Source organism: Cetorhinus maximus, chromosome 10 (genome assembly GCF_964194155.1).
Source record: "Cetorhinus maximus chromosome 10, sCetMax3.hap1.1, whole genome shotgun sequence".
NCBI lineage: Eukaryota > Metazoa > Chordata > Chondrichthyes > Lamniformes > Cetorhinidae > Cetorhinus > Cetorhinus maximus.
The window spans coordinates 144248806-144271520 of NC_135888.1; the positions used below are offsets into that span (position 1 = coordinate 144248806).

At 44.7% G+C, this 22715-nt stretch overlaps 1 protein-coding gene across 3 annotated transcripts in view; it reads left to right on the forward strand.

Annotated features, from left to right (window-relative positions):
* arap3 (ArfGAP with RhoGAP domain, ankyrin repeat and PH domain 3) overlaps positions 1-22715 on the forward strand; it is a 328942-nt gene that overhangs the window by 58770 nt on the left and 247457 nt on the right. For all 3 annotated transcript variants that reach the window (XM_078551238.1, XM_078551241.1, XM_078551239.1), the window contains one exon: positions 18984-20034. In XM_078551238.1, coding sequence (XP_078407364.1) covers positions 19061-20034 — 974 coding nt within the window. In that variant the 5' untranslated portion in view covers positions 18984-19060. The remainder of the gene's footprint in view (positions 1-18983; positions 20035-22715) is intronic.

The following is a 22715-nucleotide window of genomic DNA, read 5'->3' on the forward strand; positions in this document are numbered from 1 at the left end:
GTTAATTGCAAACTAGACTAGATTTTAGAAAGAGATTAACCTTTAAAATCCCTCACTCACCAAATTCCAAGCTCACCCCCTGTTTCGAGCTGCACCCTGTGACGTGTTACTGTCTTCATCTTGCTTACCTCTCAATCAGAATATGGGCTGGTTTTAACTCTGTGGGGTTGTTGAGCAAATTAAGAATGGTGGGGTTTTTAAGCACATTTGCTGCCCTCCTTTCCTGAAACCGGGGGACTTTTGGAAGACTGTTCCGTGGTTTTATTTCCTCACCCAAGTGGGCATTCTTCAATCACCCTATGTATCAATTGTGACCCGGTGAGTAACACTTGCTTTGAATCAGAAGGCTGTGGGTTCAGGCCCAACCCCAAAGAATTGAACACAAATTCAGGGCAGATATTCCAGTGTAGTGGGAGTGTTGCACTGTCTGAGATGCCATCTTTCAGGTGAAATTTTAAACCAAGTCATTTTCCCTTTCAGGTAACCATTAAAGAGCCCATAGCACTATTTTGAAGAAGAAATGGGGAGTACTTTCCGAAGTCTTGGCCAATATTTATCATTCAACTGACGACACTACAAAGCAGGTTCTCTGGTCGTTATCACAATGCTATTTGTGGGAGCTTGCTGTGTATAAATTGGCTGCTGCACTTCCTATGTGACAACAGTGATGGTGTTTCAGAATTACTCCATTGTCTGCAAAGCAGTTTGGGACATTCTGAGGACATGAAAGGTGCTATATAAATGCAAGTCTTTCTTTTAGGCGGTGATTGTGGGCAGGCTGTTGGATCATGGGGACATCATAGACTTTAGCTCTCACCTGTTGTCTGTGCACATGCTTCCCAGAGAGATAGTAATCAAAAGAGGCCATCCTGGGCAGAATTCATCCCCCAATACCAGGCACTGAGGTCAAGACTACCCCTCTTATCACTCCCCCCCCCCCCCCCAATCACTTGAGATGTGCCGACCCAGATCAATGATCGAACCGTGGGGATCATGGACAGCGTATTATTGTGTAGCTGATGTGGTGGTGGGGATCATGGACAGTGTATTATTGTGTAGCTGATGTGGTGGTGGGGATTATGGACAGTGTATTATTGTGTAGCTGATGTGGTGGTGGGGATCATGGACAGTGTATTATTGTGTAGCTGATGTGGTGGTGGGGATCATGGACAGTGTATTATTGTGTAGCTGATGTGGTGGTGGGGATCATGGACAGTGTATTATTGTGTAGCTGATGTGGTGGTGGGGATTATGGACAGTGTATTATTGTGTAGCTGATGTGGTGGTGGGGATTATGGACAGTGTATTATTGTGTAGCTGATGTGGTGGTGGGGATTATGGACAGTGTATTATTGTGTAGCTGATGTGGTGGTGGGGATCATGGACAGTGTATTATTTTCATGTTGCCATTTTTGGTCCTTTGTGGATCACATTTTTCACTTTAATGAATTTTTGAATAGAAAAAAAATAGTGTTCTACACCTCCAGATGGTTCAATTGTACACGTGAAAATGCATTACCTGCGATTTTATCTGCTGCTACTGAGACCACTCCCTTGTATAAAATGCTTTACTTGTCTTCAATTGTCTTCTCTTCATTCTTGAGAAAGAAAGAGGTTCATTTCTATAGTGCCTTTCACAATCTCAGGACATCCCAAATACTTTACAGCCAATGAAGTACTTTTGAAGTGTCATCACTATGAAATGTAGGAAATGCAGCAGCCAATTTGTGCACAGCAAGATCCCACAAACAGCAATGTGATAACGGCCAGATAATCTGTTTTACCAATGTTGATTTTAGGGATAAATATTGACCAGGACAACAGGGCCATGGGATTCATTTCCACCTGAGACAGCAGGCAGGGTCTCAGTTAAACATCACATCCAAAAGACAGCACCTCGAACAGTGCAGCTTTCCCTCAAACCTGCACTCGGAGCATCAGTTTAGGTTATGGGCTTCAGCATCTGTCATAGAGCTTGAACTCAGAACCTTCTGACTCAGAGGTCAGAGTGCTCCCTGCTGACCCAAGGCTGGTAAATATTAGGTTGGCTGGTGCTTGTGTACAGTTCATTGGCATTTTGTGTCCACCAAAGGCAGGCAAGTCCAAACACAACTATTCTTGACCTGTGGGCCTGGATGCCGAATGTCTCCAAGTTATTCTATCAGGAGAGCATCATTGGCCAGCCTGGTCTTGTCTACATCCAACTTCTACATGCAGCTTTGTACACAAACCTGGACTAAGAGCCCCTGATGGTTTTACTTTTCTCCTCCCACTGACACTACAACTGCAATAAGTTAACTCCCTGCAGACAAGGCGGTTGAAATGTGAGACCTACTGGTTTTCAAAGTGCAGTTTCAGTCTGAACTTACCAACCGGCCATCAGGGCAGCAGATATAAAAGAGATGTTATCAAATTCCAGTCAGAAATAAAATATATTACTTTTTGTGTGATACCATTACACCTTCAGCAACACATGTATAGAGACAATGACAGAGATCAGAGATAATGGTTCAGTCTCACTAACACTATCTTCATTTTACTGGGCTTTTTCTGTGAGAGTCATTGATGAATGTTTTAGTTACCGCACAGACAACAATGTGATGCTGTCTGGCACGAGGAAAGGTGTTTGCTTGGGGAGTCTAAAGGCAAGTTGGGACTTTTCAACAACTACACATTTGCGGTTGGATTAATGTTGCTCCTGATCCACCTGAATCCAGAAAAATCCCAACAACAATAACTTGTATCTATATAACACCTTTAATGTCAATAAACATCACAAGATGCTTCACAGAGGCACAATCAGCAGAAATAGAGGGCTGAATTTTACACTCGTCAATGGGAGCATTTCCCACTTTGCATTATGTGGCGTGATAATGTCAGGTGCTATTCCCAACATCACCATTGCCGGTTTCAGACAATACCATCTGTGGGTGGGTCAGAAAGTCTGGAGTATTTGAGTGTTGCTGAAAAAAGAGACCATTTTTGTCTAAGCTTTTGGCTTTGCACTCATCAGAGGATGTGACACTTCTCCCTCCAAGGGTTCCTCAGAGGAGGAGGGAGGTTGCTCCATTGGAGAGGCTTCCTCCTGGAACAGAGGAATCATTAAAGACCTAATTAGCTGTCACATTACATAACACATCTCGCCCAACTCTTGACTCACATAATCCTTTTCAAGGCCAGACATGCAGCAATGAACTCTGCAAAACTATGGCCAGGATTTTACAGCCCCTCTCGCCGAGTGAGATATTACAGTCCTGCCGAACGGAGCGGAGATTTAAATCTCTCGCTGCATTTGCCGGGGCAGACACGCTGCTGCGGGACCATTAAATCGTGGCCTGTGAACCCCTGAACGAAGATGTGGAACCTCTGATCAAGACACTTGCCAAGGTTCCAGACTGTGAAATCCCAGCACCAAACACTGTGCAATTTTTCATTACACCTTTAAACTACACTGACCATCTCCTCAACCTCCTGCCCCCACGCCTCCTCAACCTCCTCTCACACCTCCTCAACCTCCTCTCACACCTCCGCAACCTCCTCTCACACCTCCTCAGCCTCCTCTCACACCTTCTCAACCTCCTGTCACACCTCCTCAACCTGCTCTCACACCTCCTCAACCTCCTCTCACACCTCCTCAACCTGCTCTCACACCTCCTCAACCTCCTGCTCCCACACCTCCTCAACCTCCTCTCACACCTCCTCAACCTCCTCTCACACCTCCGCAACCTCCTCTCACATCTCCTCAACCTCCTGCCCCCACGCCTCCTCAACCTCCTCTCACACCTCCGCAACCTCCTCTCACACCTCCTCAACCTGCTCTCACACCTCCTCAACCTCCTCTCACACCTCCTCAACCTGCTCTCACACCTCCTCAACCTCCTCTCACACCTCCTCAACCTCCTCTCACACCTCCTCAACCTCCTCTCACACCTCCTCAACCTCCTCTCACACCTCCGCAACCTCCTCTCACACCTCCTCAACCTCCTGCCCCCACACCTCCTCAACCTCCTCTCACACCTCCTCAACCTCCTGCTCCCACACCTCCTCAACCTCCTGCTCCCACACCTCCTCAAACTCCTCTCACACCTCCTCAGCCTCCTGCTCCCACACCTCCTCAGCCTCCTGCTCCCACACCTCCTCAACCTCCTCTCACACCTCCTCAACCTCCTCTCACACCTCCTCAACCTCCTCTCACACCTCCTCAACCTCCTCTCACACCTCCTCAACCTCCTCTCACACCTCCTCAACCTCCTCTCACACCTCCACAACCTCCTCTCACATCTCCTCAACCTCCTGCTCCCACACCTCCTCAACCTCCTCTCACATCTCCTCAACCTCCTGCTCCCACACCTCCTCAACCTCCTGCTCCCACACCTCCTCAACCTCCTGCTCCCACACCTCCTCAACCTCCTCTCACACCTCCTCAGCCTCCTGCTCCCACACCTCCTCAACCTCCTGCTCCCACACCTCCTCAACCTCCTGCTCCCACACCTCCTCAACCTCCTGCTCCCACACCTCCTCAACCTCCTGCTCCCACACCTCCTCAACCTCCTGCTCCCACACCTCCTCAACCTCCTGCTCCTACACCTCCTCAAACTCCTCTCACATCTCCTCAACCTCCTGCTCCCACACCTCCTCAACCTCCTGCTCCCACACCTCCTCAACCTCCTGCTCCCACACCTCCTCAAACTCCTGCTCCCACACCTCCTCAAACTCCTCTCACACCTCCTCAGCTTCCTGCTCCCACACCTCCTCAACCTCCTCTCACATCCCCTCAGCCTCCTGCTCCCACACCTCCTCAACCTCCTCATCCCACACCTCCTCAAACTCCTCTCACACCTCCTCAGCCTCCTGCTCCCACATCTCCTCAACCTCCTGCTCCCACACCTCCTCAACCTCCTGCTCCCACACCTCCTCAAACTTCTCTCACACCTCCTCAGCCTCCTGGTCCCACACCTCCTCAACCTCCTGCTCCCACACCTCCTCAACCTCCTGCTCCCACACCTCCTCAACCTCCTGCCCTCACATCTCCTCAACCTCCCGCTCCCACACCTCAACCTCCTGGTCCCACACCACCTCAACCTCCTGCTCCCACACCTCCTCAACCTCCTGCTCCCACACCTCCTCAACCTCCTGCTCCCATACCTCCTCAACCTCCTGCTCCCACACCTCCTCAACCTCCTGCTCCCACACCTCCTCAACCTCCTGCTCCCACACAACATGCGTCTGCCTGTGGCTCCTCCTCCTCTTCCCACCACTTGGAGTTAGCTGGTCAAATTGCCCCCTGACTGCACGGAGGAGGGCACCTGGGGCCAGCGTTGTCCCTTTTGGAGAGCCTCTCCCCACACTCCAATGATGCGGACATCTATCATGGAAATATACAATCAATGCGCAACTACTTAATGTCTAAAGCTGGTAGACTTGCTGATTTATTAAAATGTGGGCAACAGTGGGGCTTGAGGTGGCTGATAGGCAAAGGCACTAATTAAAATTTACTTACGTGGATGGACTGCAAAGGACGAAAGTTCTCACTGTTCAAAACTTTGATCTTGTCTTGGATCATGTGATGACTCGTCTAACAATGTCCCATGCCAGGGTCCCTTTAATGCACTGGCCGTGACATGGTTCCAGGTCACAACCTCCAGCCTCAGACTGAACATCTGCCTTCTGGACCTCATTGGGGGATTGACTGTCTGTCACTGCCTTTGCCACTAATTGTTGGCAATTAGGGTTTTATTGGTTACACTATGACAGTGGCCTCGGAAGCCAGAACGTCACTGACTACTTGTTTCTGGACCCACCGTCAGTGTGTGAGGGTAAAATTCAGCCCAGACGTTGTGCCACAGAAAAAGATATCAGGAAGGTGAAACAAGACAGACGTCTAGGTTGTTTCAATAGCCATTCATACCAAACCAAGTTAATTCACGTTAAAAATTATATTGAAAAAGTGACTGAATTATCACTCAACCTCCAAAAATGTATTCTGATCTCAGCTAGATGTTACCGTGTAGGTCCCTGTATGTCTTATGGTGCAGACCATTCACCGTCACGTTGCGTGGACTTCAACTCCCAACTTTCATCATAGAGAAGGAAGTTTATAAATCACTAACAAGTGTTAATAACTGGTAATATAAATCCACATTTCATTGGGATTGTGTTTGACTAGAATATTCAACATAACTTGCTTGTGTAATAAGCAGCAGAGTACAATCATTACTTTTAATGTTCAATTTTCTGATTCAGTGTAGATGTCTTGTGCACATTAGGCAATCTCATAAGCAAGGGCTAGAACAACACTGAGTCTTAATATTTTGCCTAATTTTTAGCCTTCGACAGGCCATGTTTTAATGAGAGTCATTCTAATCCATGGATCAGGACAGCCAGACACTTATTTCCAAAGCACAGTTCCTGACCCTTAGTAACAGGAACGAAGGAAACCTTCTGTCTATTCATCATTGACCAGAAAGCAAGCCAGGGAAATCCTGTTCTTCTGCATTAAAAAAATCTGACATCAAATCCATTTCAGCCTCGAAAATGTGCTTTAGAATCATAGAATCTGAGGTATTTTGACCTATCACACCCAGCACTTTTCTCTTTATGATCTAATGATTACATTAATATTTCCCTATTCCAAGCAAAAATCAAATTCCCTTATGGACTCTGGCCGGGATTTTCCGGCCCGGCTGTGGGGGATGTGGTGGGGCAACCAAAAGCCCATCGACTTTCAGTGGGACTGGAAGACTCAGGAGGCGGCCTGGGCTGGAAAATCCTTGCCTCTGTTTCAACACTAGGTTGATTGCAAGGAACCTCTAATCATCATCACCGTCATATAAAGGATTCTTTTTAACTTCCTCTTTAATCCTTTTTATGATTATCTTGCCACCTTTTCACTAAATAAGTAGAAATTATTCATCACCGTTTACCCTATTGTAACCCTTCGAAATTATAGAGTCATCGAGCTCTGCAGCACAGAAAAAGGCCCTTCAGCCCATCGAATCAAACAAGTACCTAATTATTCTAATCCCATTTTTCAGCACTAGGCCCATAGCCTTGTATGCTACGGCATCGCAAGTGCAGATCCAAATACTTCTTAAATGTTATGGGGGGTTTCTGCCTCTACCACCCTTTCAGGCAGTGAGTTCCAGATTCCCACCACCCTCTAGGTGAAAAAATTCTTCCTCACATCCCCTCTGAACCTCCTGCCCCTTACCTTAAATCTATGCCCCATGGTTATTGATTCTTTCACCAAGGGGAAAAGTTCCTTCCTGTCTACCCTATCTATGCCTCTAATAATTTTATACACCTCAATCATGTCCCCCCTCAATCTCCACTGCTCCAGGGAAAATAATCCCAGTCTATCCAATCTCTCCTCATAACTAAAACTCCCCAGCCCAGGCAACATCCTGGTAAACCTCCTCTGCGCTGTCTCTAGTGCAATCACATCCTTCCTATAATGCAGATTCCAGAACTGCACGCAATACTCTAGCCTAACCAGCATTTTATACAGTTCCAGCATAACCTCCCTGCTCTTATATTCTATGCCTCGGCTAATAAAGGCAAGTATCCCACATGCCTTCTTAACCACCTTATCTACCTGTCCTGCTACCTTAAGGGACCGGTGGACATGCACACCAAGATCCCTCTGACCCTGGGTACTTCCCAGGGTCCTACCATTCATTGCGTATTCCCGTGCCTTGTTTGTCCTGCCCAAGTCCATCACCTCACACTGAACCAGATTAAATTCCATTTGCCACTGGTCAGCCCATCTGACCAGCCCATCTATATCCCCCTGTAATCTAAGGCTATCCTCCTCACTATTTACCACCCCACCAATTTTCATGTCACCTGTGAACTTATTGATCAACCCTCCTACATTCAAGTTTAAATCGTTTATATATACCACAAACAGCAAGGGACCCAACACCGATCCCTGTGGAACCCCACTGGACACAGGTATCCAGTCACAAAAACACCCCTCGACCATTACCCTCTGCTGCCTGCCACTCAGCCAAGTCTGGATCTAATTTGCCAAATTGCCTTGGATCCTATGGACTCTTACCTTCATTATCAGTCTCCCATGTGGGACCTTATCAAAAGCCTTGCTGAACTCCAAGTAGACTACATCAAATGCATTGCCCTCATCTACACATCTGGTCACCTCTTCGAAAAATTCAATCAAATTGGTCAGACATGACCTCCCCTTAACAAAACCATGCTGACTGTCCTTGATTAATCTCTGCCTCTCCAAATGTAGATTAATTCTGTCCCTCAGCATTGCCTACAATAGTTCCCCCACCACTGAGGTTAGGCTGACTGGCCTGTAGTTCCCTGGTTTATCCCTTCCTCCCTTCTTGAATAACGGTACTACATTGGCTGTCCTCCAGTCCTCTGGCACCTCTCCTGTGGCCAGAGAGGTATTGAAAATTATTGCCAGCTCCCCTGCTATCTCCTCCCTTGCCTCACTCAACAGCCTGGGATACATTTCATCCGGGCCTAGAGATTTATCTACTTTTAAGCCTGCCAGACCACTTAGAACCTCCTCCCTTTCTATGCTAATTTCTTTAATTATATCACAGTCCTTCTGCCTGATTTCCATACCCATGTCGTCCCTCTCACCAACACAAAGTATTCATTTAGAACCCTACCTACATCCAGCTCCACACACAAATTACCACTATGGTCCTTAATGGGCTTTACTCTTTCCCTAGTTATCCTCTTACTCTTAATGTATTTGTAAAATAACTTTGGATTTTCCTTCATTTTACCTGCCAATGTTTTTTCATGCCCCCTTCTTGCTCTCTTAATTTCCTTTTTAAGTTCTCCTCTACACATTCTATACTCCTCTAGGGCTTCCACTGTTTTGAGCCCTCAGTATCTGCCATAAGCCTCCCTTTTCCTCTTTATCCAATCCTGTATATCCCTCGAAATCCAGGGTTCCCTGGATTTGTTGATCCCACCCTTTGTCTTTACTGGAATATGTTGGCCCTGTACTCTCCCTATTTCCTTCTTGAATGAGTCCTACTGCTCTGACGCAGATTTACCTAAAAGTAGCTGCTCCCAGTCCACTCTGGCCAAATCATATCTGATCTTATTAAAATCGGCCTTCCCCCAATTTAGAACTCTGATTTCTGGCCCATCCTTGGCCTTTTCCATAACAACCTTGAATTTAATGGAGTTATGATCACTATCTGCAAAATGTTCCCCACTGGTAACTCTACCACTTGCCCAGTTTCATTTCCTAAAATTAAGTCCAGGACCACCACCTCTCTTGTAGGACCTTCTACGTACTGATTTAAAAAGCTCTCCTCTAAAACTATCACACTATGACTACAAAGAAACTTAGAAAATAGGAGCAGGAGTAGGCCATTCGGCCCTTCGAGCCTGCTCTGCCATTCATTATGATCATGGCTGATCATCCAACTCAATAGCCTGCTCCTGCTTTCTTCCCATACCCTTTGATCCCTTTCACCCCAAGAGCTATATCTAACTCCTTCTTGAAAACATACAATGTTTTGGTCTCAACTACTTTCTGTGGTAATGAATTCCACAGGCTCACCGCTCTCTGGGTGAAGAAATTTCACCTCATCTCAGTCCTAAATGGTCTACCCCATATCCTCAGACTGTGACCCCTGGTTCTGGAATCCCCCACCATCGGGAACATCCTTCCTGCATCTACCCTGTCTGGTCCTGTTAGAATTTTATAGATTACCAGTTAATGTTGGGGAAGTTGAAATACACCACAATTACCACCCTATTATTTTTACACTTCTTTGAAATTTTGAAGGCCTTTCTCGGATCCAGTTTCAGATCAAAGGGATAGATTTGGGAATGGAAGTTAATTCATGGAAATCTCTGGCTGCAACATCTCAGGCGTGCCATGTTGCCATGGGGATAAATTGCAGGGAGGTAGTCTTTTGATTTGGGTTTATGGACTGGATTTTACACTCCGCCATTGCTGGGTTTGAAGGAAGGGAGGTCTCAGTAAATGCAGCGCGTGGCCTGCACTCTGCCTAGCTGCCGCCCCCAACCTGCCTCACATTACAGCACGGGGCCAGTGGAAGGATCGTGTGGCTGTCCTTTGGACTATTGAGGCCTTTAAGTGGCCAATGAATGGCCACTTAAGGGCCTCTTCTTGCCCCCACTGCCCTTTTATTCACAGCAGTGGGCGGCCTACATCAAGTGGGCAGCCTATGCTGGCCTAACAGCATCTGTGGAGAGAAAGGCAGAGTTAACGTTTCGAGTCTATATGACTCTTCTTCAGAGCTAAAGGGAAGTGGAAATGTGGTGAAATATATACTGTTTAAGGAGGTGGGACAGGGGAAGCTGGATACAGGGCCAGTGATAGGTGGAGGCAAAGGAGAGATTGTGAAAGATGTCATAAACAAAAGGTAAAGGGGTGTTAGTAGTGGTGGTACTGCCTAAAGGAGGCGCTAATGGTGACACTAAGATTGGAGAGCAGAATGTGATAATGGCAGGACCAGGGTAAGCGCGCTAGAAAGTGACAGGTGGCGCTAGTTGGGGTGGGGTGGGGGTAAAAAGATCAAAAAGGCTAAAAGCTGGGGATAAAACAGTGAGTAAAATGGAAATAAATTTAAAACAATATTAATAATGAAAATAAATGGGGTAAAAAAATTAAAATTAAAATGAATATAGAAAAAGGGGGGGATCAGAAAGGGGTGAGGATGGAGGAGAGGGTTCATGGTCTGAAATTGTTGAACTCAGTGTTAAGTCCAGAAGGCTGCAAAGTGCTTAATCGGAAGATGAGGTGCTGCTCCTCCAGTTTGCGCTGAGTTTCACTGGGACATCTCTTCTCTCTTCTCTCTGACAGGATGTCCACTTGTCACCACATTTCTACTTCCCTTTAGCTCTGAAGAAGAGTCATACAGACTCAAAACGTTAACTCTGTCTTTCTCTCCACAGATGCTGTCAGACCTGCTGAGGTTTTCCAGCATTTTTTGTCTTTGTGTTTGTTTTTGTTTCAGATTTCCAGCATCCGCAGTATTTTGCCTTTAGCCCAGGCTGGTGTTGGGTAAGGTGGGGACGTCCTGTGGGGATCCCCTAAGCCCATCAAGGGCCAAGAGGCAAGCCACCCGCCACCACCCCCCCCCCCCGGCAACCAAGGTGATACCCCCTCTTTAACCCTACCCCCACCTCTCAAACCAGGCCCGCTACCCTCCCCCATCGCTCCCTCGTTGGGACCTGCAACCTTAGCCCCAGCAATAGCCTTGACTTACTTGAGGTGTAGCTCCATTGCAGCATTGGGGATGTGTTGACGTAGTGATAATATCACTAGGCCAATAATCCAGAGACCCAGGGTAATCGTCTGGGGACCCCTGTTGGAATCCCACTGTGGCAAATGGTGGAATTTGAATTCAGTCAATAAAAATCTGGAATTAAAAGTCTAATGATGTCAATTGTTGTAAAAACTCAGGTTCACTAATGTCCTTTCAAGAAAGAATCTGGCATCATTACACGTGACTCCAGATCCACAGCAATGTGGTTGACTCTGAAATGGCCTAGCAACTCATTTTAATCAAACCACTAAAAAAGCCTAAAAGGAATCTGCTGTGGGTGTACCGACACCATATGGACTGCAGCGGTTCAAGATGGCAGCTCACCACCACCTTCTCAAGGGCAATTAGGGATGGGCAATAAATGCTGGTCCAGCCAGTGATGACCACATCCCTTGAATGAATAAAAGAAAACTATATCCCTCTGGAACTGCCTGTAGTCACAGCAGTGGCCACAACTTGAACCTGGTGCTGCTTGGACTACAGAACTACTGGCCATCCGATTGGCCAACAGCTCTCTAAGGCGAAACTTCCTCCCAAGGTGAGGTGACCAGGCGTGGACCATGGATGCTGGTCAAATCCAGCTCTCTCAGTGTGTTTTCTCACAACATTTGTAGAGAGAGAGAAAGCCACCAGGAATCAACTTGGAAGCCTATGAGAAGTCAGTGGTGTATCTACTGACAGCTACAACAAGGAAAAGAAAGACCATTAGGAACCAGGGCTCTCCCTAAGTTGGAATTACTAAGCAGAAGTTGCCAGTGAGGTCTATGCTCAGGATGAAAAGTCCAAATTCATTAGTGTCAGGAAGATATAATAATTTTCATAATGTTATTGTAATTTATTGTAAGGTAGAGTAATAGTGGGGAGAAACTTCTTTAGCCAGAGAGTGGTGAATCTATGGAATTCATTGCCACAGAAGGCTGTGGAGGCCAGGTCATTGAGTGTATTTAAGACCGAGATAGATAGGTTCTTGATAGGTAAGGGGATCAAAGGTTACAGGGAGAAGGCGGGAGAATGGAGTTGAGAAACTTATTAGCCATGATTGAATGTGGAGCAGACTCGATGGGCCGAATGGCCTAATTTCTGCTCCTATATCCTATGGTCTTATGGTCTGTGTCTATGTGTGTGTGTGTGTGACTTAATTGAATTAAAGACAGCTGGTCTGAAGACTTTGATGTATCAAAAGATAAACTAGGTTTGAAATGTTAAGTCGGTAAACATGGGAGTAAAGGAAACATTTGCAATTTTAAATAAACCACATTAGATTGAATTCAACAGAGAAGAAGTGAAATGTTTCACCTTTCCTGGGCGGGATCTTCTGGTCGGCGAGTGGGGGCGGGGCCCACTTGGCGATGTGTAAAATGACACGGGATGACGTCGGGTGGAACTCCCAACATCACCCTGCGTTATTTCCATTTTCAGGTCGGTGGGGCCTATTGAGGCCATTGAAAATCTAATTAAAGTCATTAATGGACCTGCCCGTCCAACCTTAAGGCTGGCGGGCAGGCCGGGAGTCCCTGGCGGGCTTCAGAAAAAGCATAAAGCCTCATCCACAGTTGGGATGAGGTTTCATGAGGGTATTTAAATTTTTATCCAATCTTTCAGGTCATGTCAGGGAAATTTTTTTATCATTTGTATTAAAAATTTTAATTCCAAGCCAACCCTTAGACTTTCTTGCGTATGTGCAAAAGTGCACACTCCCAGCTGAGGGAATTCCCTCCTCCCTCCCTGGGAGCTTCCAAGTGGACATCATGCTGGGTAGGCCTTAACTGGCTAATGATGTCATCTGGAGTCACATGTAGGCCAGGCCAGGTAAGAATGACATTATTGAACCAGATGGGTTTTTACAACAACCAACAATGATTTCATAGTCAGCATTAGACTCTTAATTCCAGAATTTTATTGAATTCAAATTCTACCATCTGCTGTGGCGGGATTGAAACCCTGATCCCCAGAGCATTATCCTGGATATCTGGATTACTAGTCTAGTGACAATACCACTACACCATTGCCTCCCCTGTATATGCTTAAATCATTGAAGGTGGCAGGACAAGTTGAGACAGTGATTAATAAAGCATACAGTATCCTGGGCTTTATTAACAGGCACATAGAATACAAGAGCAAGGAGGTTATGTTGAATTTATATAAGTCACTAGTTTGGCCTCAGCTGGTGGATTGTGTCCAGTTCTGGGCACCGCACTTTAGGAAAGGCCTGAAGGCTTTAGAGAGAATGCAGAAGAGGTTCACGAGAATAATTCCAGGGATGATGAACTTTAGTTGTAAAGATAGATTGGAGAATTTAGGACTATTTTCCTTAAAGAAAGAAGGTTGAGCGGGGATTTGATAGAGGTGTTCAAAATCATGAGGGGTCTGGATGAGTAGATAGAGAGAAATGGTTTCCACTTGTGAAAGGATTGAGAATAAGGGGGAACAGATTTAAAGTAAAAGAAGCAAAAGTGACATAAAGAGAAACTTTTTCACACAGCGAATGGTTAAGGCCTGGAATGCACTGCCTGAGAATGTGGAGAAGGCAGGGTCAACTGAAGCATTCAAAAGGGAATTAGACTTGTCTGAATAGGAAGAATGTGCAGGGTTACGGGGAGAAGGTGGGGCTGTGGGACTAAGTGAGTTGCTCATTTGGAGAGCCGGTGCAGACACGATGGGCCAATTGGCTTCCTTCTCAGCTGTAACAATTCTGTGAATTATGTGATTAACAGTATCTAAACTCATTATTACATCCCATTATTACATGACATTATTACCTCTTTATTACAGTTCCCCAATCTCACTGCAACATAATGAAGTGCTAAAATTTCCATCGGTATTGAGCTTATGTGGTTTTGAGGTTGTGCACAGGCAGGCACACTCCCATTGAGAATCTGTCTGTCTTCACTAAACAGTAAGGTTCCCATTTTAAAATTATACAGGGAATGTGCAAGAATTATTATTATCAAGATCATATGAGCAGTTTTCTTGTCAGTTATCAGTTTACAGACCTCAGCAGGGAGTTTCTATTAGAGGATTTAATTGATTGTTGCTGTTAGGCTACAGCTCTTGGTATCTGTGTTCCAGCAAATGTCTGTCTCTGGCAGACCCATTTCCCTATACCAGCCTTTCAATTGCCAGTGTATTTTGGTCAGAGTATTGAAATTGTGACTGAAACAGTTAAACTTGATGCTGGAGCTGGTATCACACAGACTGTACAGTGAGGGAAGCACGATTTTTTATTTCATTTATGGGATGTGGGCATCACTGGCTGGGCCAGCATTTATTGCCCATTCCTAATTGCCCATGAGAAGATGGTAGTGAGCCACCTTCTTGAACTGCTGCAGTCCATGTGGTGTAGGTACACCCACAGTGCTGTTAGGAAGGGAGTTCCAAGATTTTGACCCAGCGACAGTGAAGGAACAGCGATATATTTCCAAGTCAGGATAGTGAGTGACTTGGAGGAGAACTTCCAGGTGGTGGTGTTCCCATGTATCTGCTGCTCTTATCCTTCTAGATGGTTGTAGTCATCATCAAGAAGATATAATAATTCTCAAAATATTATTGGAATTTATTGTAAAATGGAGGAATAGTGGGATGTGTCTATGTGCCTGTATGTGTCTGTGTGTTGCCTGTAAGACTCAATTGAATTAGACTGGGTGCTTTGATCTAAGAAGAGAGGTTGGGTTTGAAATGTTAATTAGATAAACATGGGGAAGTTTAGAAACTTCTGTGTCAAGGGAATATTTGCATTTTGAAATAAACCAGACCAGATTGTTTTCAAAAGAGGAGTGAAATGTGTTACCTAGCCAAGTGAAGTTTAGAAACAGTGGGAAAGATTTTTCCCTTGGCGAGGGTGCTTGGTGGGGGTGGGCAGGGGGGAGGAGGGAGACCCAGGTCTTACACACAGTTCGTGCATGTGTGAGAAAGAGCGCTTCAGTCTCCCTGAGGCACGGAGCTACCTCAGGGTGAATGAAGCGATTTTAAAAAAAATTAATAAAGACAGTAAAAATTTAATTAAACATGTCCCCTCATGTGACTCTGTCACATGAGATGGGACATGTTTTTAATTCCAAAATAAAGTTTTCATGTAATGTTTATTTGTTTTAGGAAACCTCATCCCGCTTGTGGATGAGGTTTCCTAAAAATTGTAAAGGCTGCTTTACTTTCCACCTGCTGCCAATTGTATGGTTGGACGGGCGGCATAGATTTGAATTTAATGAGCTTGTTAATGGCCTTAATAGGCCTTTTAATTATTGGCTGGTGCGCAGCTGACTCCAGCGCGCGCCCGCCAAATATTGCACAAGTGCGTAATGACGTTGGGACGCACGCCCGACGTCATCGTGCATCATTTTACACTCAGGCACGAGCCCGCATGCCAATCGTAATATTCCGCCCAATGTGTTTATTTTTCCCAAACATTACTGGTAAAACTTAGTGCTATGAGAGGGTTTTATTATCAGGGAGATAAAGTCCAAAGACATAGTGAAACAATGGGCATTTGCATTCAAAGAGGGAGATACGTATAAAGAAGAGAAGACTGTTTGTAAGGGAAGGCATTTTTAAGATCTTACAAGTGTGTGAAAAGCTTCAGCATCTATGCCTCAAGCTATTGTCTTCAAAGGACTGAAATTAAAACTCACTTGGAATTTGACTTGTTCAGGGTATCATGTTTCTTTGCCTGAGTCTTTTAAAATCTATGTGACTCACTGTCGCTTTAATGAAAGTGTAACTGGGAGTTAGATTGATTAGGGGATGTAGAAGTTATCGTAGTAGTAATTTGTAGATCTATGTAATTAAAACCATTTCTCTTATGAATAAATATTTAATCTAGTTTTTATATGATCGTGGTCCATGTAGGGACCAATGATGTGGATAGGAAGGAGGAGGAGGTCCTGCAAAGAGAGTTTAGGGAGTTCGGTGCAAAGTTGAAGGACAGGACCTCCAGGGTTGCGATCTCAGGAGTGCTACCCGTGCCACGTGCTAGTGAGGCTAGAAATAGGAGGATAATGCAGCTAAATACGTGGCTAAGGAGATGGTGCAGGAGGGAGGGCTTCATGTTTCTGGACAATTGGGCTCTGTTCCAGGGAAGGTGGGACCTGTTCCGACGGGACGGTTTGCACCTGAACTGGAGGGGGACTAACATCCTTGCGGGTAGGTTTGTTAGTGCTGCTCCGGGGGGTTTAAACTAGATTTGCAGGGGGAGGGGAACCAGAGTGTTAGAGCAGATAGTGAGGTGGAGGAGGATAAAGGTCAAGTGAGGAATGCATGTATAGACAGAAATCAAGAGTCTGTACATGATAGAAATGTTCTCAGGTGCATCTATTTCAATGCAAGGAGTATTGTCGGAAAGGCAGATGAGCTTAGGGCGTGGATTGGCACGTGGGATTACGACATTATTGCTATTAGTGAGACTTGGTTGCAGGAGGGGCAGGACTGGCAGCTCAATGTTCCGGGGTTCCGTTGTTTCAGACGTGATAGAGGGGGAGGGATGAAATGGGGAGGAGTGGCATTACTAGTCAGGGAAAATATCACAGCTGTGCGTAGACAGGACAGCCCGGAGGGCTCGTCTACAGAGGCCATATGGGTGGAGCTGAGGAATGGGAAAGGTGTGACCACACTAATAGGGTTGTATTATAGACCGCCCAATAGTCAGAGAGAATTGGAGGAGCAAATCTGTAGAGAGATAGCAGACCGATGGAAGAAACAGAAAGTTGTGATAGTGGGAGATTTTAACTTTCCACATATTGACTGGGACTCCCATACTGTAAAAGGGCTGGATGGCTTGGAGTTTGTCAAATGTGTTCAGGAAAGTTTTCTAAATCAATATATAGAGGTACCAATGAGAGAGGATGCAATACTTGATCTCCTATTAGGGAACCAGACAGGTCAGGTGACAGAAGTATGTGTAGGTGAACATTTTGGGTCCAGTGATCACAATGTCATTAGTTTTAAGTTAATTTTGGATAAGGATAGGTCTGGTCCTCGAGTTGAGATTCTAAATTGGAGAAAGGCCAATTTTGTGGAAATGAGAAAGAATCTAGGAAGAGTGGATTGGCATAAGTTGTTTTCTGGCAAGGATGTGTTCAGTAAGTGGAAGGCATTCAAAGGTGAAATTTTGAGAGTGCAGAGTTTGCATGTTCCTGTCAGGATTAAAGGCAAAGTTAACAGGCGTAGGGAACCTTGGTTTTCAAGGGATATTGGCGATCTGGTTAAGAAGAAGAGAGAGGTGTATAGCAGGTATAGGCAACAAGAAGCAAATTAGGTACTTGTAGAGTATAGAAAATGTAAGAAAATACTAAAAAAGGAAATCAGGAAGGCAAAAAGAAGACATGAGGTTGCTTTGGCAGATAATGTGAAGGTAAACCCGAAGGGTTTCTACAAGTATATTAAGAGTAAAAGGATAGTAAGGGACACAATTGGTCCCCTTGAAGATCAGAGTGGTCATCTATGTGTGGAGCCTCATGAGATGGGGGAGATCTTAAACAGTTTTTTTGCATCAGTATTTACTCAGGAAACTGGCATAGTGTATAAGGAAGGAAGGGAAACAAGCAGTAGTATCATGGAACATATAGAGAATAAAGAGGAGGAGGTGCTTGCTGCCTTACAGCGAATAAAGGTAGATAAATCTCCCGGGCCTGACATGATATTCCCTCGGACCTTGTGGGAGACTAGTGTAGAAATTGCAGGGGCCCTGGCAGAAATATTTAAAATGTCCTTAGCCATGGGTGAGGTGCCGGAGGATTGGAGGGTAGCTCATGTTGTTCCGTTGTTTAAAAAAGGCTCCAAAAGTAAACCAGGTAATTACAGGCCAGTGAGCCTCACGTCAGTAGTAGGTAAATTATTGGAAGGTGTTCTGAGAGATCAGGTTTACAATTATTTGGACAGCCAAGGGCTGATTAAGGATAATCAGCATGGCTTTGTGCGTGGTAGGTCGTGTTTAACGAACATTGTAGAGTTTTTCGAGGAGGTTACCAAGAAAGTAGATGAAGGAAAGGCTGTGGATGTTGTCTACCTGGACTTTAGTAAGGCCTTTGACAAGGTCCCACATGGGAGGTTATTTCAGAAGGTTCAGATACTTGGTATCCATGGAGAGGTTGTAAACTGGATTCGAAATTGGCTGTGTGGGAGAAGACAAAGAGTGGTAGTGGATGATTGCTTCTCAGACTGGAGGTCTGTGACTAGTGGTGTGCCTCAGGGATCTGTGCTGGGACCATTGTTGTTTGTTGTCTACATCAATGATTTGGATGATAATGTAGTAAATTGGATCAGCAAGTTTGCTGATGACACTAAGATTGGAGGCGTTGTGGACAGCGAGGAAGGCTTTCAAAGCTTGCAGAGGGATCTGGACCAACTGGAAAAATGGGCCAGAAAATGGCAGATGGAATTTAATGCGGAAAAGTGTGAGGTGTTGCATTTTGGAAGGTCAAACCAAGGTAGGACATACACAGTAAATGGTAGGGCACTGAGGAGTACGGAGGAACAAAGGGATCTGGGAGTTTTGATTAAGTCACTTGCTGTTGGTTAGGTCGGTAAAAATTCTGCCCATTAAGTCAACATTCAGCTAAGAAGTTTGATTTTGGTTTATTTTTTTCAGAGTTGCAAGTGGATTGAAGTAGCAATAACATTAAAAGAAGGAGTGCAAGCTTGCACATTTGGAGCAGTATTGGCCTGAATTTCCATCTGATTATTTGTTTTCTTTTTCAGATGTTGGTGTCTGTTTTAATTGATGGACTCTGTTCACACTCTGTCAAATGAGAGCAGGCAGAAGATATTGAGTTACCATGGCATCACTCAGCGAAGAGGAGGGTGACATTGGAGACTGGTTAGCTACCATCCACTTGGAAAAGTACAGAGAAAATTTCATTCAGAAAGGATTTTACACACCCAAGGATTCTGTACGTTTTAACAATGAAGCTCTTCTTCAGATTGGCATCAAAGCCACTGGGCATCGGAAACGCATCTTAAAACTTGCACAGCATCGGAGCTTGACACCGAATGATGAGCTTTTGAACAGCACCTCTGATGAGTTTGATGGTGACAATCAAATATTAGAGAGGTCAAGAACTGTCAGCGATGGGAAAGATAATTTAAATGTTGGTGAGGTTGAGGTTGCTGAACCAGGGGAACTGGTGATAAAACCTATTCCCAAGCCACGGACATCACTGAATAAGCAGTCTTCGAACCCCAAATCTCAAACAGAAACAGGACCAGTATCAGGACATGATCCTAATCAGATCCTGTCATTGGAAGATTTTACTTCTAGTGAAATAGATAGAGATAAAACTGATTTGATAGAGAGGGAACACACATCAAGTGAGAAATGTACAGTTAGGACTCCATCTGAGGAGCTGGTTCCCAAGGCAGAGGAGAAGGTCCCTCCTGTCCCACCACGAAACAATCGCGGGAAACCCCCTGCCCATTTCATGATGGCAAGTCCTCTAACCAGCTCTGATCCTGACCAGTCTGGGACTCGGTCTCTACCTTCTATCTCCAAGTTTGCTGAAAATTTGCAGGATATGCAGTTTCTCTCAAGTGTCTCCTCACACTCTCTTCCCCCGATTCCTTTAGCGGATATGACGTTTACAGGAGAAATGATTTGTAATAAACTTTACACTGCAGTAACAGCTTCACCTGAGAGGAATCGGAGTCAGTCCTTTTCTATTTCCACTGGGGAATCATTAAGCAGGAGGCCAGTCCCAGAGCTACCAAACACGTTGACCAGACCTGACACAGCATCACTTCCACCAAAGAAAAGGTAAATGAGGGTGGATTTCAGTCTTATAACTTTAACCATCCATCCTACAGATGCACAAACTCATTGAAGCATTTTTACACACAATGTTTGTGTGTAAGCTTCTGTCTGTTTGAAGGAGAAATTCTAAAGGAAGAAGGATGTCAGCAATGGGCACTTTCCATTCCAGGCACATGCCACCCTCCTCGTGCACTCCTAGTTTAAGAACATCAGAGTTTATGCAAAATAACATAAAGCAAAATGTCACAGACGCTGAAAATCTAAATAAAAACTTAATGTTTCATGTTGATGATCTTTCCCTGAGTTCTGATGAAAGGTCATCAATCCGTAACGTTAACGCTGGAAGGACGTAATAGCTCTGGACAGAGTGCAGAGGAGGTTTACAAGAATGTTGCCAGGGTTAGAAAAGTGTAGTTACAAGGAGAGATGGGATAGGTTGGGGTTATTTTCCTTAGAACAAAGAAGGCTGAGAGGTGACTTGATTGAGGTGTACAAAATTATGAGGGGAATAGATAGAGTGGACAGGATAAAATTGTTTCCCTTGGTGGAGAATTCTAGAACCAGGGGACATAGATTCAAGATAAGTGGCAGAAGGTGTAGGGGGGACATGAGGAAGAACTTTTTTACGCAGAGGGTAATGGGTGTCTGGAATTCACTGCCCAAGTTGGTGGTAGAGGCAGAAACTCTAAACTCTTTTAAAAAGTGCCTGGATCTGCACCTTAAGTGCTGTAAGCTGCAGGGCTATGGGCCGGGTGCAGGAAAGTGGGATTAGAAAGGGCACCTGGGTGTCCTCGGGCTGGCATGGACAAGATGGCTCAAATGGCCTCCTTCTGTGCTGTAACTTTTCTATGGTTCTATGTTTCTTTCTCCACAGATGCTGCCAGACCTGCTGAGTATTTCCAGTATTTTCAGTTTTTATTATTGATGCAAAGTATCTCAGCAGTCAGTGTTGGATCTGCAATTTACTTTTTATTGGTGAGACAGGGAAAATGGAATTGTTTGACTCATCAGGCTTAGTGCAGGAGAGTGAAAAACTTTTCCAATTCTACCTCAATTACCTCCATGGATCACCCTTAGCACTTTGCTAGTGCTTGCACCTTGTACCATCAATGTGGAAAGTGCATTTTAATTGATTTAACTTGCTGATGCATTTATAGCAACACAACATGACATTTTAGTGGCAATCAATTTGAAATTCTTAAAATATTTCAGTTTTAATTTTTTTGAGCGTTAAAATATTACCAAAATCTTCCACCGCGACACTTGAATTATCTTGAAAAGTGAAGCAGTTACTCCTGTTTTCTGTGTGGCTGGTAATTCTGTAAAACATTTGCCTCTTAAGTCAGAAGATTGTGGCTTCAAGATCTACTCCAGGCCTCCAACATATGACTGAGGCTGCTACCTGAGCTGACTGGACAGGATGCTGGGGGAGATGGTCATGCCAAAGGTCCATCCGTCCGCTCGGATTGCAGAAGAAGGTCCCTTGGCATTCCTAAAAAGAAAAACAGGAATTCTTGTAGAATCCTGACAAATTCCTCCCTCAAACAATTCCAGCATCAAAGCAACACAGCTGGTCAATCCTTTCATTTGCTATTTTTGGGTTCCTTGCTGTGTTCAGATTAACTCCAGCACTTGCTTATAAAAACAATAACTACACTAAAAAGTAGATCATTGGCTGTGGTGTAAGTGTTCAATGAAGATTTCACAAACTGCAGCATTGTTTTGCTGCCAGTGACTGATTGCTTTTGTTGGTAATTTACATAATCTCGTCAACCACTGGAAAACTAGTATTTACATTTCTGCTGTCACCCATAGCAACCTTGAACATCAAGAATGTATTGTGTCACTTTTCCTGGTGGAAAATTGCTCTAGTGATTTGTGGAAAGGTTGGCCTGACCTCCATAACCCAATTTTTCTCCTTTAACTGCTCGAATCATGACAGCATTCTAATCAATTGCACAGGAAATTTGGGATGTTGTTTTTTCTGTTTTTTAAGATTATAATATTTTACAAAATGAAACTAGTGTCAAATTATCATGACCTTGGTTCGTGGTTTGAGAATTTCAGCCTTGTTCCAGGTTCCCAAATTCTCACATACCTGAGTCAGTCTCAATACTTTTTTATTTAGCATTTTGTATTTTGAGAATATTTTAAGGATTTTGTTTCCACTTAATGTTCTTAACCACTCCTCTCCCACCTATCCCATTCTGAAGATGTTCACTCTTTTTTATTCATTCACAGGATATGGGTGTTGATTGCAACATTTATTGGCCAGCTCTAGTTGTCCTCCAGACAACTGAATGGCTTGCTCAGCCATTTCAGAGGGCAGCTAGATGTAAACCTCATTGTTGTCTGTCTGTTGTAGACCAGACTGGGTAAGGATGGCAGATTTCCTTCCCTAAAGGACATTAACAAATTAGATGGATTTTTGTGGCAAACTGATAGTTTCATGGTCACCATTACTGATACTAGCTTTTTATTCCAGATTTGTTTTATGGATAGATGGAGTCTTCCATGGACACTAGGTTTAAGGCCGGATCGCTCTTTCTCAGTTGTCACAGACGGGGTGACCTGAATCACCTTGTTATGTGCCATATGTTTCCATTCTGTTTCTTCCATGAGTCATTAATCCAAGCCATTGGATTATTAATCCAGCAACATAATCACAATGCTCTGTATCTGTA